Below are 18,487 nucleotides of genomic sequence, written 5' to 3' on the forward strand. Positions count from 1 at the left end.
TTTTGTGAACCTGACTTAGAGGGGTCAGTCTAAGGCCCTTCTAACCCCTGAACTGGGTGAAACCCAAAAACACCCCTGTAAAGGTGTATCAGGAGACTTCCAATACGAATATATCAGCCGACACGGGCTGATATGTGACAAAATATTGAACCTTGGTCTCAAAGAAACTCTTAAAATATAGAAACTAAAAATGCCTTTTCAAGCTCTTGTGATACCAGTACTTAGAAACCCGCACTTTTCTTTTCACTTCATGATATGGTTGAAGTTAAACCATTTTAACATAATGAAACAACGGAATGGAACCATAGGTGCATCGAAGCGATATTTGACGGGGAAAAGGTAATCATTTATCAGGAGGCAACCCATGTCAGCGTTCAAAACTGAAAATCTCACTCATCCCTTGCCGCACAACCTGTCCTGGTCTGCCTTTAGACCTGCAAAGGCTTTACTAATAAAATGTATCACCGTACTATATTACATAAGAGAAGACTAATATCCCATGGGCCAAATACAAGAATGGCATAATGCTATCATCCCTACTTAGCATTCTTGCGAGCAGCAACTTTTGCAGCAACCTGTTCTTCAGACAATGGTAGGTAGTATATCCTAGGGGTCGCTCTTGTTTTCCTGAAGAGATCGTCGAGGGTAACTATAGGTGGGTCTGGCTTCTTTGGAAGCGGTGGTGGGGGTGGAAGAGGGAGACGTTCCCGTATTGTGGACGGGTCGGTTATTGGGGGTGGTGGTGGGAGAGGAGGGGGAGGAAGTTGTTGTCGCAGATTCTGTTGGTGAGGGGATGGCTGGGGCTGAAGTGTTGGAGAAGTAGGTGCCGTTGCGTTGGTGCTGGCAGAAGCTGCTGGAGACTGTGGAGGAGCTTCAACCCGCATTTTCACTTCTTGGGGATCGACAAATTCTGCCACCAAAAGGCGCCCTCCATTTGAAGGCCATTGCAGATTGTACAAAGCATTTCGTGTTTCTATGGCTTCTTCCACCGAGGAATACTGCAAGGCACCGAACATGCATCAAACATTTAGTTATAAATTACTTCAATCCAAAAGGTAGAATAACCTTGATAAACATTTACAAAAGAAATATCACCATCAAACAGAAGATATAAACTATACCGTCACATAACAATGAGTCTTGATATGGTCCATCCAGAAGCTGCATACATTTCCAGTTTTTGCAAGAAGCTCCTGAGCTGCCCTTAGTGTAAATGGACGAAGAAAATGGTCAATTCGGAGGGAAGTAGTTGGGGGCTTTGGCGATGGTGGAACTGCCAACATGAAGGAATAACAACCCTATTCAGATGCATGAAACCTTTTTTTTACCAGGTAAACACTGAATATACAACAAGCAAACAGCATCATACCAACTCGTTCCTTTGATGCCTCTTCACTAAGTGATGAGTCAGACCTGATGAAGTTGCGCTTGGGAATGGTGGGCTGTAAAGCATCTTTAGGTGTTGTAGATGAGGAGGTGAGATTAGAAGTTTGCACTTCAGGAACTTTGATGCTTTCAGAGTTCCATCGACGCTGCCTCTTTGGAGGCTCATTGTTCCCTACATCTTTATCTGCTACAGATCGTACAATCCCATGAAGATGAGAAATGAGCTTTCCCGATAGAATAGCACAAGTTTCATAATCAGAATCATAATTGCACTTAATTTTATTACCCCACTGTATCTAAGTTCAAGGGTCTTGAACAAAAAGGTACAATGCCGACAAAAGGATCACCAATATAATTCTAGTAGGGAATAATAACCAGTGCAATATTAATATTAGTTACGGTGTAACTGTCAATTTTGCTGGTTGTGATTGTTGATAATAACTAGTATTCATTTAGTAATGGTTCTTTTTGATACTTGTCATTTTGTTTAATGCCTACTATACAATTTTGTGGAATATGAAATGTCATTCTAATTAGGGCTGTTCACAAATAAATCCAAACCAACCAACCCGGCCCGACTCAACCCGAGTTGGCCGGTTTTTCTTCACTACCGGTCTGTTTCGGGTTGCAAAGATAAACAAACCAATAATTCGGTTCAGTTTCTGTTTTCATATGTGAAAACAAAACCGAACCGAACCGAGTTATGTGAAAAATATATAGATTCTGAAAAAATCTGTTAAATATAGCTATTTTAGTTTTAAATAATAAATATATATCTGAAAAAATATATATTCTGAAATATATCAGATATACATTCCCGAAATATATATTTCCAGAAATTAGAAAATATATATTTGTATATATGTTTTGGTTTTAAATATATATTTTCAGAAAAAAAAAAAATTTAATATTATATATAATATTAGCACTTTGACTTCATGTGCATTGTGCAAGCTTGGAGCTGGTTGAAACCCAAACCGACTGAAACCAACCAGGTCGGTTTTACTTAATAGAGGGTCGGTTTCGGTTTGATCTATAGGTAACCCGACCAGGTCAGGTCGGTTGAAAAAACACTAGTAAACCGACCCAACCCGACCCGTGAACAGCCCTAATTCTAATAAAAAGGGATGGATGAGTGGTTAAACTATAAGCACAGGATTAGAAGGTCAATGGTTAACCATAGATACATATGCATCTGATGCAAGTTGAAGGAACCAGAAGAAGGGCAGGCAAAAAAGTCATGAATTGAGGAAGTGAAAAATGATTTAATGGTTCTTGGTTAACCATAGATATGATCCCACATAGAGTGGAATAGTGAAAGAAGATTCATATAGCTGAACCCATAGTAAGGCCCCACAGAGAGTTGGGAGAAGAAGGCTTTATCAAGTTGAGCGCTCAAATAAAAAGAAACTACCCATAAAGGAAAAGGATACACACCCGTGGTGTGTTAAATCAAATCTACCAAGTGCTAGCATTTTTCAGGACATATATTATCATTCTAATTAAGAGGTTACACCAAGAGAGGCATGGAGTAATGAACATCTAGACATACATCCATGATACAAAAATAATCAAACTGCACTTTCATGGAAGAGCAACAAAGAACAAAAGATAACCAACACGAATAATAATCATGATAATGTTGTTGATAATAATGCACCAAATATTGGATGGAAAAATGCTTCAATGCAACAGATGGAAAACTAAATGAAGAGGAATATCCCAGTCACCCATACTGTGACATGCTTGTCACTAACTGGAAATTTAGGCCCATACTCTTTCTCATCTTGGAAAAATAGGAAGTAACTAAAAGGATCTGACACAACATTAGAATTCTAGCTCTTCAGTTCCAAAGTGGAATCTCGTTGATGGCTCCCCCCCCCCCCCAATCCCAAAGGAGCCCATCTTCATCTACCCCAAAGCCAATAAGAACAGTAAAGCTTCATAAGGTCTTTCTGTCCAGGCATAGATGGTCTAATTGAGCAACACAAACATAGGTGAGAATTCAATGCCCCAAAAGCCAGGGGAGAGGAGGGGAAAATGGACTCCCAAGAAAAGAAGAGGCAACCATAAAATCGCCTAATTGGCCACTGATAAACTTTATCAAATGCTTCTTTTAACTTTGCATGGTCATCAAACAAGCATATCTAAATCCCTAGGCAAATAGGCATAACAAAACTAACAAATGAAAACAATAAATTAACAAGATTTACAAAAAGCAGAATATCATGGTCAACTTCTGGCTTTAAGCAAACAATGCTACAAAACCATTGGATAAAATAATTTGTAATCAGAACGGCAAGAATTGGATTACAAAATATATTGCCTGTACCAACAACAATAAGATGGGACCAAATACATGAAGTAAAGTTTAAACTTCAATTCATCTATCACTAAAATCACTCTTGAGAGGGACCTATTACTTCAATATCAATTCATGGCTTGAATAATATCAACAGCATTTTCTGTTACAAGTAATTGGCCGGTATTAATAGTGAAGAAAGATAGCAAGGAGTGTACTGATACTGCATCATGTATAGAGACTTTACCAGGAAGGCAAACTGGCACATGCTATTCAACATCCTAATAATTGAATCAACAATACCTTGGTCAATTCTGTTTGGTTGAGTTTGACTACCTCTAAGCAATGTTGCACTTGTAACAGTACTTAAGGATTCAAAAAGACAAATTCAGTTAACACTTACAACATTGTACAATCCTTTGCGTTGTTCTTTCAGTATATACATTTAGTGGTTTGAAATTTGTGTGTTAAGCAACAGGTTGATTTTTTCACTAACCAGCAACAGGTTAAATTTCAAAAACTCAAAAGCAATACTAATTATCAAAATGTAGGCAATGTACAATTATTAGGATCAGGTCCAACCGTCCATCTACAACATGAACCATCAACATGAATTACAAATCTCATATCCATAACATCAAAAGTAGGATCCTAAATAAACAAACAAGTTAAATTGTAACCTTTCAGCAATCATATAGATGCATTGCAAAAGCATAGTTGGAGTTCAAAATCAATACCAACTTTCTGCATCTTCAGCACCCAGAGCATCATCAAAGAGATTCAATAAGAAATTTCACACCAATCACTAATCCAAATAATGTATCTGGATATAAATTAAGGGACTGTTTGGTTCATGGTCAGGATTAGAACCAGAATCAGAATCCCCAGGAATTGGAACCGTAACCCATTCCCAACGCTTGTTTGGTTCAGACAAGAACCAGCATTGGATTCCAATTGTTGATATTCGTTTCAACTGGAAAGAGGAGGTGGAGGGAAGAGAGAAGAGGGGCAGATTCCAAGCTCTGTTCGGCTGCTGTCACGATGGCAGCAGGAGATTTGGAAGAAAAAAAGGGCAGATCCAAGCTCTGTTCGGCTGGGCAGAGATATGGAAGAAGAGGCAAGAAATAAGAGGGGCAGAAATAAGAAAGGAGAGGGGAGGAAGAAGAGGATCTGCAAATACTGGCCTTCAGCATTATTAGCAGCAGTGACGTAGAGGGCAGGAGGAAGAGGGAGAGAGAAGAGGGGAGAAAAGAGGAAGAATAGGAAGATAGAGAAGATACAGGAGAAAGGCGACTGGTATCTTGCCTCGCCGGAGATGGTGGTCATCAACAGCTAACTTGGATGGAGAAAGGCCTGTGAGATGATGAGGACTTGGGGTCGAGTAGGGCTTTGGGTCGAAATGGATTTTTTTGTCAAAAAAAAAGGAGGCGGAATGGGAATCACACTCCCAGGGAAGGGGTGGAATGGCCATTCCCCCAAATGGGGGAATCCCATTCTAATCAACCATTCAACCGTTGGAATCAGAATGGGCCATTTCAATTCCAATTCTAGGCACCTATTCCTGTGAACCAAACAGACCCTATAATATTATTGTTTCATGTCTAGAGCCAGTTAAGTGTCAGAATTAGCTTTTTTTCAAAGCAACCAAAGTTGAGCTGAGAACAGTGCAACAAAGATCACAATCATGCATTAAATGCTCCTAAAATCACACACTTCCAATGCTAAAATATAAATACTAGGGATGCTGGCCTAGCTCCTTAAAAAAAGAAAAGAAAAGGTAGGCCTACCAATGCACATAAAGACACCCAAAATGGTTTATGCATGCACTTGCATCATCCAGTGCAGATGGAGAAAAGGAACAAATAGCCAATTGCAGGTAACACCCACAAAAACAGGAGTCCAACATTTTTATGAGCAATTGAACATGAGATGGTTGAGACCTCAAATCACCCAAAAAAACATGTTGGTAGTATATAGAAAGTAAGATGATAAAGCAGATAAATCTATTCCGCTAGCAGAACCTTATTTATTACTAACTTCATAATAATTATAAGAGTTCAAATAAAAAAAGGCATCATGCAGTGTTGGTCCAAATAAAGAAGTCCAAATACCATAAACAAAAGATAGTGCACAACGGCTATAAAAGAACCATTTGAAAAAGAAATCAGCAAAAGAAGGAATGGGTATCCTGAATGAAACAAAGCACATAAAAGGGAAGTCATGTATGTTTTAAACTTTAATTGCAATGAAGAGAGAAGAAGCATTTAATGAAGTGTACCTTCAACTTTTCTTTTTTCACCAGGCACAGCAGAAGCAATTTTATTTTCAGCAGGACTTTCCTTCTTCTCAGAAGAGAAACCATCACCCACAACATCAATTACATTTTCCTCTTTTACAGTTAGCTCATTCCTATCTCCCACGCCATCAGAATTTTGATTTGAATCAATTTGCTTACTTTCCAATGTATCATCCTCCATAGAATCACCACCTGAACTTCGTTCTAAATTTAATTTTTCTGAGGACCCCGCATCTGCACCATCATTTTTCTTCCCAAGGTCCAGATTTGGAGCATTGGTATCATCAATATCTTCAATAGGGCCCCGGTTCTCACATGGCTCTTGGTCACCCAGTGGATGTAGATCGCCACCTGTAGGATGAACATCACTGGATGATGGTTGCACCATCTCTGTCTTAACAACTTCCAGTTCTAAAGGGAAATTACCAGTATTCAAATTATCCTTTAGTTCATTCTTTTGAATAATTGACACAGAATCAGTAGAAATAGACTCAGACTTTACTTGAGACCCTAAAACAGGGCTGACCTCAGATACCTGATTGTTTGGACCGGACATGTTGGGCACTGCATCTTCATGGGGAGGATTTGAAACCCCGCTCTCTAACTGGATTTCAATGTTCTGTGGCTCCTGATGGTTTGATGCTAATTGGGTTTCCACAATCTGACTGACAGTGACACTATCTTCCTCAGATACTGTAACAATTGCCGGTTCATGAACTGCCGCAACAGAATCATACTTACTCAGTGACTCGGTTTCAGATTTCTCTTGGACCATCTCAGCAGCACCATCATCAATACCAACCTCAGAAGCATCATTTTCTGCCCCTATGGTTTTATTTTTACCATCATCCTGACTCTCTTCAACAACTTGAGTATCATTTGGCTTTGCAACCTTCTCTTCAAACTTAAACTCAGGTTCAGGGTCACAACTTAGACCATTAACAACTTCTTCCTTTACAGATTCTCCCTCATTCCGTATTGCTTCACCCAAGCGCCTTATCAAGTCATCCTTCAACCCCTTTGTTGTAATTTTCCGTCTCTTAAGCTCTTCTTTTAGTTCTGCTACCTTCCATTGATCAATTGGCCTATTATCAAGTACAGGATACTCTGTCGACATCTTTCCCAGTTGCCTAGTCAACCAATCGTCTTCACAACCCTAATAATTAGACCAATTAAGAGTGAATCTAACAGCACTAAAACATGATCGTCAAAGAAACTATTAAAAATCACCTCCTTGAACAGAAGAATCGTCAATTGCATTCAAACAATGGATTTCAATAGAACAGTGAGAAAGCAAATTGAACCGAATTTCATGCCAGCTAACAAGAAAAAAATGCAAAAAGGGAAAATTAACAAATCAAAATTGTATATTGAACCCAATGTAAATTGCAGTATCGGAGGACAGTCAGCGCTCATTACTCAAAGGAAAAGGTTGCGAGCGAGGAAAGAGGAAAAGAAAAACAGGGAAAGAAAAAAAAAATCCATTAACGAGTATGATATTCAAAATTGAGCCCTCAGAGAAAAATCTCGTAATATAAACAAGAGACATAAAATGCAAGAACCAATAAAAGTAAAGTAGAAATTAATATATATAAATTCTAAGAAACGTGCAACCTTTACGAACCTAGATGGACATTTCGGTATAAAAAAATGAAAGAAAACTCAGTTCCTACAACAAGGTGAAGCCCGGAAAATAATAACAAACTATAAAAGCAAAGCAAATTCAACCTAAAAGAGAAGACCTACTTTACGCATTGCAAGCTTCAATGCTCCAAGATCCACACACAAATATATGGGGAAAGGGGGAGTTGAGGGAGTGGAAGCCATTCATCAAGTGGTAAAAGACATATAAAGAGAAATGATTGAGAGGGAGAGCTCACAGTATTAATAGCTCCGCTGACTACAAGCGCTCGAATATCGTCAATTCCTTGAGATAAAGAAGCGAAACCCTAATTTCAGAGCAGAAAACCAACCATTAGAGAATACGAATCAAAACCCACATAAAAGACACTCAGAAGAGCAACCAATAGAGCTCCAACACTAGACCAAACACCGGACAACTCGTTGGTTCGTTCTCTTTTCCTTCCCTGTAAGATAAAACTAAAAACAAAAACAGAAAACACAGGAAAAAGAGGAACACGAAGTGAAGCGAAGAGATATAAGAACAAAAGAAAAGGGATTTTGTTTCTCTGTCTGTGTATTTTAGGGTTTTTTTCTTAACGCTTCTACTCTCGTCTGTATTTTAGCCTCTGTTCGAGGGAATTCAGAGAGAGAGAGTGGGACTAAGGGCGCGAGTTCGTTGATTGGGCCCTTGGAGTTGGTATATGGAGCTTTACCCTCGTGGCCTCGTGGGAAAGGGAAAGAGTAATTTTAACCAAATGTTTTAGTTGAAAAGACCAATAAGGACTGAGTGAGATAAGGTGTCATGCCGAAAAAGCTCAAAACAACTGGGTATCAGAGTGTGATTGACCAATCAGCTGGCATTCATCAAAATCCACAGGGGGTCTGATTGGTCAAATTTCAATTGGTATCTATGTCTAGTTTTGCTTGGCGGGTCGTGTGGCAAAAAAAAATGTTCCAGATGAGGTGAGGTGGACAAGGAATTTAAAACGTGGCAAATTATGTACCCCAAATTGATTATGTGTGCTCTACAGTGGCAAAGTATTAATGTCCAATATCAGGAAATATTTTCGCTGTTCAAAATTGGACAACCTAGGCTGTCAACAGAATTCCTGCCGCATGAGATGTTAGTTTACAATTTTTTTTGCAATGGAAAAAAGCTTGGCTATCTATCTTCAATAGCTTCTGCTGTCCATTGTCTGTCTTCAATAGCCATATCGATGTTGGATGTAGGGGTGTCAATGCTATTCTAAAATCCCATTTCGAATTAGAGATTTGGTATATAATTGAATCGAATTTGGATATATGACTTAATTCGATTGGATAAATATCTAAATTCAATTGATTATTTAATTCTTATATATAATATATAAAAATATTTAAATGTTTTATATAATTTATATATAACAATTAAATTATATAAACAGTTTATATATTTATATATTTTATATAAATAAAATATTTATTTTATATATTTATTATTTACCTAAAATAATTAATTGGTTGAATCCAAATCAAATCGATATTTGAATATTTAATCAAATTCGAATTTGGATATTAATTTTCAATATCCATCGGATATTGATCTGTTTACACCCCTAGTTGTATGAGTTAATTCTTAGGTGAACTAATTGGTGATGTAGGGAGCATGGTTTTGAAAACCGGACCATACCAGATGGTCGGACCGATTGATAGGGAACCGATCAAGTAACCAATTCTATTTCACCCTAAAACTACTTCTTGGCCAAAACCGTCGATTTGGTCAGCCACCCATTGACTCGACTGGTCAAATCATCGACTTATCAACCTAGACAACAGTTTTTTGGTCGTTTTATATTTATTTATTTTTAGATTAAAATGGGTTGTCTATTCGAACTAGAAAATCAGACTATTCAACCCGAAACCGGTGGCTAAAATGGTTTCGTGCCCAATCCGATTTTTAAAACCTTGGTAGGGAGACTCTATTGTCAATCAGGCTCTTGAACGTGCACAGGCATATATGATATCAAAAATACATGACATGGGAAGAGCTTTGACTAATTAGCACGCAGTGAGTTTGGATGAATACTTAGGTGGTGGTTGGAAGCGTGGACATTTTTGGGACCGATTTTCAAGAAAAAACATCCATGCTTCCAAGACCCATCTTCACAAAAAAACGCCTTGATTTTGTTTGGGAGTGTTTTTGCCACGTAGGCAATGAGCAACACTATTCTGTTTGGTAAGGTGGTTTTCATCACCGTTTTTTATGTGTATGCACACATTACCCTATAAGATGATGTGTGCTAATATCATACCAAAATATATAACAATGTTTATCAAATGGTCTAGATTAATTAGATGATTGTTTTATAATATTTGGCATAAAATTTTAAATCCAATGGTTGAAAATGTCGTAGAAATAGATTAACAACATAGCATGAATAATGACATCATATCCAACGGTTGTGCGTGATCCAATTCACCTAAATGCTTCTAATTACATCCCTAATATACGAAGGTTCTCAATTCACCTTCTTGCTATATGTTTTAGGTCTAAACACCCTTAGTAAATCACTTCCCATCCAAAGAAGAAAAGTACAGTGGTGACTATTGGGAAGAATGAAGAAGAAAATATGTTTCGTTGCCAGCGGGCTAAGTCTACAGTAGTTTGTAACCAAACATGATACACAAGACCGAGTGAGGAAGCTACCGATGGCCGTTATAAAACCTGTAATGGCGATGCCTATGAAAGTATATGGATCACCCATGTCCACTACCATTTCAAGGGTCTTAGCATGTCTCCTCGAAAAAGAAGTTCAGTTTCAGCCATCAGTGTTAACATGTCTAAGGGCGAACAAGTCCCAGCCTTTCAAGACGAAGATATTTCTCTATTTGGTAACTAATATATGTTCCTCCCTTTTAGTTTTATTTTCTTTTGAAAATGACTTCAATCTTTCTACCAAATAAGCTTAATTTCTTCCAAACATCCCCTAAATGGTTCTGATCGTCCAGATTTAAGACTGATGGCAAGTTACGTGGCTCAAGTGACCACCCTCTCCAGCGACGACAGTGACGAAGGAAACGAGTAGATGTTAAATGTTCTGGTGGGCTAAGAAGCACCAGAACATTCCCACTAGTGACAATTCATCTAATAGGTAAGCGCCACATAGGATACAATTATTTGCCATATCAGTCAACCGTTGGGGGCAACAGTTCAACGAATCACTGGCGTTTCATGCAACAACTGGGTCCCGATTTATGAGGCATGCACGTGGGTGTTTGTTGAATCGCCTACGTGGATCCGATGTGGTGCCGTTTTTCAGAAAAACAGCCACGCTTCCAAACATCCCCTTAAATGGTCACCACATCGGTTGATTGGCTCTTTTCTAATATCATGGTCGAACCCTTTTAAATTAGAAAAGACTTACAAGGTGACAACCAACTAGTCACCAGTTTTGGGGTCGATGGTTCAACTGCCTAATTCGAATGGATAGCCCATTTTTGACAAAAAAATAAAAAAGTTTAAAAAATAATTAAAATAAAAAAACAACCAAAAATCGTTGAACGGGTTGACAATTCAACTGCTGGGTCAATGGATCATTGACCAATTCAATGGTTTTTTGTCGAGGACCGGGTTTAAGTAAAATGGAATCAGTTGCCTGGATGGTTCCCAAGCCAAACATTCCAACCATCCAAGTCAATAGTGGTTCAAAAACATTGCCTATATATGATTTGGGAAATATGCAACAAGAAGCTTCATCTTATTAAGGGTGTGAATCCTCTCTCCTGGGTGGACAAATCAAATGAAATAATTATTGATCAATGTCTCACTCTCTGACATGACAAGTTAAATGCATTATCTAACTGAAAACCATTATCTAGTATTCACTAATGGATTTTATTATCAATATACAAACAATATTGGCATTGGTTTTGTCATCAAATAACCAAATTTTCTTGGATGTTGAAGTAATAGGAAAGAAGTTAAACCTTATAATAATGGACCATACATGGATCGATGAAGTGCATTTTGGGCGGATCTCACATCTCCGAAATCAGTTTAAAAACTTAAAATTCACTTGCATATCCAGAACTAAGAACACATTAGCTCATTTAAATATCAAAGGCACTACACCATGGACATGCTACCTTGTACAACTTTATCTATGATATAATTTAATACCCACTCCTTTGCCTAAAAATAAATTGTGGAGATAGGATGGAAAAATAATAGATCAGAGAATTGCATGTACTATTTAGTTTCAATGAATATTTATGCTCATAAGTAGGGTTGCAGATGGATCGGATAACCAATCTGATCCGATAAGAAATCCAATCAATCCAAATCCAATAAAAAGCCGTGGGATTTCAATATTATGATTTGAACTCAAATTCAAATATTTTATTGGGTATCTGATTTGAATCTGATTCGTTTTGTATTGTGTTAAAAAAATGATGATATAATATACATTATATATTGTATTATTTATATGAATAATATATAATATTTATAATATATAAAATATACATATAAACAATAATATATATATATATATATATATATATATATATATATATATATATATATTAAATGGCATCAACTAAATTGATTGGATTTTTCTAATTTGATCCAATTTGTTAGGATCAAAGGGGTATCCAAAATTTAGCTATTACCCGATCGAATTCGGATTCGAATAAAATCCAGTTCTTCTTATTTACAACCATACTTATAAGAAAATTAGCACAATCATATTATTTTTAAAGATCTGATCCAACTTTTCAGTAAGTTACTTACTCAGGTAGGTAACTGCATTTACCCATATTCTTTTATTTTCTAGGTAAATAACACAATGATCGTTTTAGCCATAAAATCCATTATTAAAAGGGACATTTTTGTCCCATTCAACTGTTGGTAACTTTCCCTTAGGTGAAAAAGTTATTTACCCCCCTTGGGGAGAATTGGAATTTGCTCCTCACATAACGCACTTCACACCAACTTCACAGTCACATCCCATCATGTATTGGGAACATCTCCCATGAATAAAAACACGTAAGTATGAGAGATGTTCCCGATACATGGTGAGATGTGCCTCTAAGGTTGATGTGAGGAGAAGATCTAGGCTCCCTAAGATATAGTATATGTTTGGTTCCGTTTACGTTTATTGAGTAAACGGTGCCACATAGGTGCCCCATCAGCAAATGCCTCAATAATTGCATTTGTATGTATTGATGTTTTCAAAAGCAAACTTTAGTTTCTTTGCACCTCTCCCATTTCAGGAAGCTTCATTTTGGGGCTTCCTAAAACGAGTAAGTGTTTATTGGCATTTTGCTGATGTGGTGCCTATGTGTCATAAACACCCTCATTAATTACTTTTCTTGGTTTTGTAACCACCCAAGTACAAAACGTTTACTCAATAAACACAAATGGAACCAAATGCCCTATTTAATCATCTCATCCTACTAATTTTTTCAGACCAATATTTCCTCAGCTGATCCAACTTATTTTGCACCAAACGACCATACATTTCTATGGCTCAACCAAGGTATTGCATAATTTTCATTGATGTGTTTTTAAATATATCCTTAGGTTGTGTTTGGAAATGATGCAAATAGAGTGTAAATCCCGGTTTAGGGTAAATTTGTACTCTGGTTACTTTTGCTTGTGTTTGGCAACATTACATTTATGCATTGACAAATGACAGAAAACACAATTTTCAATGCATGTTTATATTAATAATAAGATGTAAAAGTACATCAATAAAAAAGAAGTAAATTTGCATTCAAGTGGACTTTTGATAAAAAAAAAAAGACATGATTTATCGGAATTGTTATTTGCATCCATTATAGCTAAAAGTCTGTTTGGTAAGAAGGTAAATTTGTTAGTGCAAAACTAACCCAACTTTGCAATTTATGTGAACTGTTTTACACTCTACGCATTTGCATTTACACTTGTTTGCATCATTTCCAAGCACAACATTGATGAAATTCTTGCATGGAATGCGAGGGGTTGTAACAACCCCTCAATTCGTTGACATCTATTAAGGCTTTACACAAAAGAAAACTTTGATATAATTTTCATTTTTGAAACAAAACTTTCTCATCAAAATAGTGTGAAGCTAGCCAAAAAATTAAGATAACCGAAACTTTTGGTGGTTGAAGCGGAGGACTTCTCAGGTGGTTTATTATGCTATTGGAAGTGGGATGTTAAATGCAGCCTTATCAAGTCCAATAAAAGATTAATCCATCTATAGCTCTTGAATCATCCACTTGGAAAGAATTAAGGTCTTCTATTCATTTATGGACATCCTTCCAAAGACCAACGTAAGAAATTCTGGTTAGACCTCTCTAATGATCCATCACTTGGAGACTCACCTTGGTTGGTAATGGGAGATTTAGGCCATGTTTGGTTCAATTCTCATTCTTTCTCATTCTTACCCAAGATGAAATTCTAAAATGGAAAAGAATGGGTAAAAATAGGCAGAATGAGAAAATATTGCTATGAACCAAACATTTTTTTTCCTAAAAATGAATTCTTTTCAGACTAACAAGTGTCCTATGTTACTCATTTTCATTCTTCAAAAAAAATGTGTCAGTTTTCACAAACTACTAGCCTAGGTCTCCAATAGTCAATGTTTACTAATTGGCATAGATGTTTTGTAAAAGTACTTTTTGTAAAAATGTTTTTATAAAAGTATTTTTGTAAAAGTATTTTCATAAAAGTACTTTCATAAAAGTGTTTTCATTAAAGTACTTTTGCAAAAATAAACATCTATGACAATAGTTTTATAGGTAGAGTTTCCTCAAAGAATGAAATGAGCAAGATAGGGCATGATTACCTTTCACGTTGTAGGCTAGTCAATTTTTGTGCTATGGGGCTGATTTTTCATTCTAAAAAGAATGTGGCCGTTGACAATAATTTTGTAACCAAATACTCTAATGTTATTCATTCTTATCAAGAATAAGCAAAAATTAAGAGAATGAGACCGAGAACAAGTAACCAAACATGGCCTTAAATGATAGTCTCTTATCATGATTACAAGGGTCATTTGAAGAAAAAATCGAAAATCTCCAAATAATTGACCCGTTTCATTGAATCAAAGAATTTATGTGATTTGGGTTATAAGAATGCTCCTTACACTTGGTCAAATGGTTAAGTAGGATCACATTCGCATGAAGTGCAGCAAAAGATAGATAGAGCACTAGCTACATGCCACTAGTTGGAAATATTCAGCGATGCAGAATTATACCACCTTCCTCCAATTCACTTTGATCGCTCACCTATATTATTAAGTACACACCCCCTATGAAGAAGAAAAGGAGAGCCGAATTCCACTTTCAGCCATTTTGGGTTGAACATCAAGAATGTTTAGAAATCATTGATGATACTTGGAAAGAGCAAGTTAGTGGAGATTCAGCATCCCAAATTTTGTGGAAACTTAAAGCTTTCAAAAGTAAATTAAAGGAATGGAAAGAAAAACCAAGTTTGGGTGGACTGAAGATCAACTCTCAAAGCTCCAATTACAAATTCAACAAACGAAGCAAAAAGAGTATGACCTATTAGAACAAGAAGTATCCACCTTGAGCTCACTTGCTAGTTGAAGAGCAACTATGGAAATTAAAATCGAGAAAACTTCGATTACAAGAGGGAGGGAGATAGAAATACACACTATTTTTATTAAATAGGAAAGGCAAAGACAAGAATACAAGAAATTGACTGGCTGGAAACAGAAAAGAGGGAATCGATATTGATGAGGGCAGATTTGACCCCCCAGTGAAATTGTGACACGTGGCACCTCGTGACAACTAGGAAAACACCCAGCCAACAAACTTACAAAGTTGGTGACCCACCCAGGCACCAGTCTGGCCGGCCTGGCGTGACCTACGTGCGGCCTGACGCGCGCCTGCGCGGCACACGTGACTTGCGCGGCGCGAGCGCGCGGCCTGTGCGAACTGTGCACGGCCTGCGCGAGCTGCGTGCGGCGTGCGGCCTGCGCGACCTGGCCGACCTGGACCAGCCTAGCGCATGATCCGGCCAAGCCGCCCATAAGGCGCCCACTGACAAACCTAGCTAGACACTGACCCGCCGACTGACATAGGCGCCAGCTTGATGACCTGGTCTAGACACCGACTCGCCGACTGACACAGGCGCCGACCTGATGACCTGGCCTAGACACTGACCCACCGACTGACGCAGGCGCCCCTCTAACAACCCGGCCCAGGCGCCGACCTAGCCGCCTGACACAAGCGCCAGCCTGACGACCTCGAGGAGTTCACCACCGTACCCCGGTTCTGACAGGATGCGACGAGTCTTACCGTTTGGAGGCTTTTCACCCACCTAACCTACGAGGACTCCGGTATATAAAGACCTCACCCCCCAAAGGGGAGGGGGATGAAAAAAGGGAAGCAACCCCTGCTCTCTAGCTCTCTCATATTATCTTCAAAGCTCTCTACAATAAGAGTGCTAACTTAAGCGTCGGAGAGCCCCCACTGGGAAAATACCCCCGGGACCCCTGATTCAGTTCTCGCAGGTCCTTCAGCTCCCGCCGCCTACAAAGAGGAGGAAAAGATGGAGTTCTCGCATGTCTCTTAGCTCCCGCCACCTACAAAGAGGAGGAAAAGATGAAGTTCTTGCAGGTCCCTCAGCTCCCGCAGCCTACAAAGGAAAGAAGACCACCTCATGCTGAGGGCAGTCGAATTGCGCCGCACCAGGGAGCTCCAGCATTCTCTAAGTCATCGGCCGCCTAGTAGGCAGTTCGCCACCAGGCAGTTCGCCACCGAGCAGCTCGCCACCAAGTAGCTCACCACCGGGCAGTTCACCACCGAGCAGCTCGCCACTAGGCAATTCACCACCAGGCAGTTTGCCACCAAGCAGTTCGCCACCAAGCAGTTCACCACCAGGCAGCTCGCCACCAGGGAGCTCGCCACCAGGCAGTTCGCCACCAGACAGTTCGCCACCGGGCAGTTCGCCACCAGGCAGTTCGCCCCCAGGCAGTTCTCCACCGAGCAGTTCGCTAGTAGGCAGTTCACTACCAAGTAGCTCATCACTAAGGCACGCCACCACCGGGTCAAATAACGAGGTACTTAGCAAAAAAATTTTACATCACAAAACATTGGTACGTGGTCGAAAACGGTTACATCAATTGGCGTCGTCTGTGGGAACACACTACAAAAAGCTAAGTTCTCATCTTGCCAAAACTAAGTCCTCACTTTTTAGAAATTGAAGCTATCGCTTTATAGTTTACCTTTTTTATGAACTCAGAGACTATGCAGGGAGCTAACGGACTAAGTAGCTCTACCAACCTTACTTTCAATTCAGATAATGCCACATCAATCCTCTCCACAAGGTCCCCCCTACAAAGATGAGCTCTTCGTGGCTTCCGCGGGAGTTGGCGGCCAACTGACTACATAGGCACCCTTACTGGTCGAGCCTTCCAAGGCTCCCGTGTGAGCTGGCAACCTAAAGTTAGTAGTGTTGCCCTCGAAGGTTGAGCCCCTAGTAGCTTCTTGTAGGAGTAGGTGATCGGCATTACGAAGTTGATGTAGGCCAAGCCTATGGGCCACATTACTACTTAAGACCCGGTCGCCTCTCCGACACGGGCAAAGTTAGAAAAGAGTAGACCACTGGTCACTCCCAAAGCCTATGGGCCACATTACTACTAAAGACTCGATCGCCTCTCCGGCACGGGCAAAAGTCAAAGAAGAGTAGACTACGAGTCGCTCCCAAAGCCTACGGGCCACACTAGTAATTGGATCAGCACTTACTAGCTCATCGACTTACGGGCCAAAAGAAATCTACTCCCTTCGCTGAGTTACTATCGGCTTGGGAGTGGGGGGCTATTGATGAGGGCAGATTTGGCCCTCCAATGAAATTGTGACACGTGGCACCTCGTGACAACTAGGAAAACACCCAACCAACAAACTTACGAAGTTGGTGACCCACCCAGGCACCAGTCTGGCCGGCCTGGCGTGACCTACGTGCGGCCTGACGCGCGCCTGCGCGGCACACGCGACTTGCGCGGCGCGCGCGCGGCCTGTGCGAACTGTGCACGGCCTACGCGAGCTGCGTGCGGCGTGCGGCCTACGTGACCTGGCCGACCTGGACCAACCTAGCGCATGATTCGGCCAAGCCACCCATAAGGCGCCCACTGACAAACCTGGCTAGACACTGACCCACCGACTGACACAGGCGCCAGCTTGATGACCTGGTCTAGACACCGACCCGCCGACTGACACAGGCGCCGACCTGATGACCTGGCCTAGACACTGACCCGCCGACTGACGCAGGCGCCCCTCTAACAACCCGGCCCAGGCGCCGACCTAGCCGCCTGACACAAGCGCCAGCCTGACGACCTCGAGGAGTTCACCACCGTACCCCGGTTCTGACAGGATGCGACGAGTCTTACCGTTTGGAGGCTTTTCACCCACCTAACCTACGAGGACTCCGGTATATAAAGACCTCACCCCCCAAAGGGGAGGGGGATGAAAAAAGGGAAGTAACCCCTGCTCTCTAGCTCTCTCATATTATCTTCAAAGCTCTCTACAATAAGAGTGCTAACTTAAGCGTCGAAGAGCCCCCACTGGGAAAATACCCCCGGGACCCCTGATTCAGTTCTCGCAGGTCCTTCAGCTCCCGCCGCCTACAAAGATGAGGAAAAGATGGAGTTCTCGCAGGTCCATCAACTCCCGCCACCTACAAAGAGGAGGAAAAGATGAAGTTCTCGCAGGTCCCTCAGCTCCCGCAGCCTACAAAGGAAAGAAGACCACCTCATGCTGAGGGCAGTCGGATTGCGCCGCACCAGGGAGCTCCAGCATTCTCTAGGTCATCGGTCGCCTAATAGGCAGTTCACCACCAGACAGTTCACCACCGAGCAGCTCGCCACCGGGCAGTTCGCCAGCAGATAACT

At 40.3% G+C, this 18,487-nt stretch overlaps 1 protein-coding gene across 2 annotated transcripts; it reads right to left on the minus strand.

Annotated features, from left to right (window-relative positions):
• Positions 1-324: 324 nt before the first annotated feature.
• LOC148876838 (uncharacterized) lies at positions 325-8,330 on the minus strand. 2 transcript variants are annotated; one of them, XM_088973274.1, is made up of 5 exons: positions 7,865-8,330; positions 5,967-7,140; positions 1,370-1,570; positions 1,122-1,273; positions 325-998 (listed from the first exon to the last, which is right to left on the minus strand). In XM_088973274.1, the coding sequence occupies exons 2-5, from the start codon at positions 7,099-7,101 to the stop codon at positions 537-539; spliced, it is 1,950 nt and encodes a 649-aa protein (XP_088829400.1). In that variant the 5' UTR covers positions 7,102-7,140; positions 7,865-8,330; the 3' UTR covers positions 325-536. The 2 variants fall into 2 exon arrangements, with proteins under 2 accessions (XP_088829400.1, XP_088829391.1); XM_088973265.1 differs by having other exon boundaries at positions 1,370-1,573.
• Positions 8,331-18,487: the final 10,157 nt, after the last annotated feature.

The sequence above is a fragment of the Nelumbo lutea genome, chromosome 1, assembly GCF_056320005.1.
Source record: "Nelumbo lutea isolate HS-2025 chromosome 1, American lotus-T2T, whole genome shotgun sequence".
NCBI classification, from domain to species: Eukaryota; Viridiplantae; Streptophyta; class Magnoliopsida; order Proteales; family Nelumbonaceae; genus Nelumbo; species Nelumbo lutea.

What these genes read in the sequence shown, in the direction of transcription:
- LOC148876838 (XM_088973265.1), bottom strand. Translation starts at nt 7,101, where the DNA reads ATGTCGACAGAGTATCCTGTACTTGATAATAGGCCAATTGATCAATGG. An exon ending in TGAAAAAAGAAAAGTTGAAG is followed by an intron (nt 1,574 to 5,966) that starts GTACACTTCATT and finishes TACGATCTGTAG; the next exon opens with CAGATAAAGATGTAGGGAAC. An exon ending in AGACTCATTGTTATGTGACG is followed by an intron (nt 999 to 1,121) that starts GTATAGTTTATA and finishes GGTGCCTTGCAG; the next exon opens with TATTCCTCGGTGGAAGAAGC.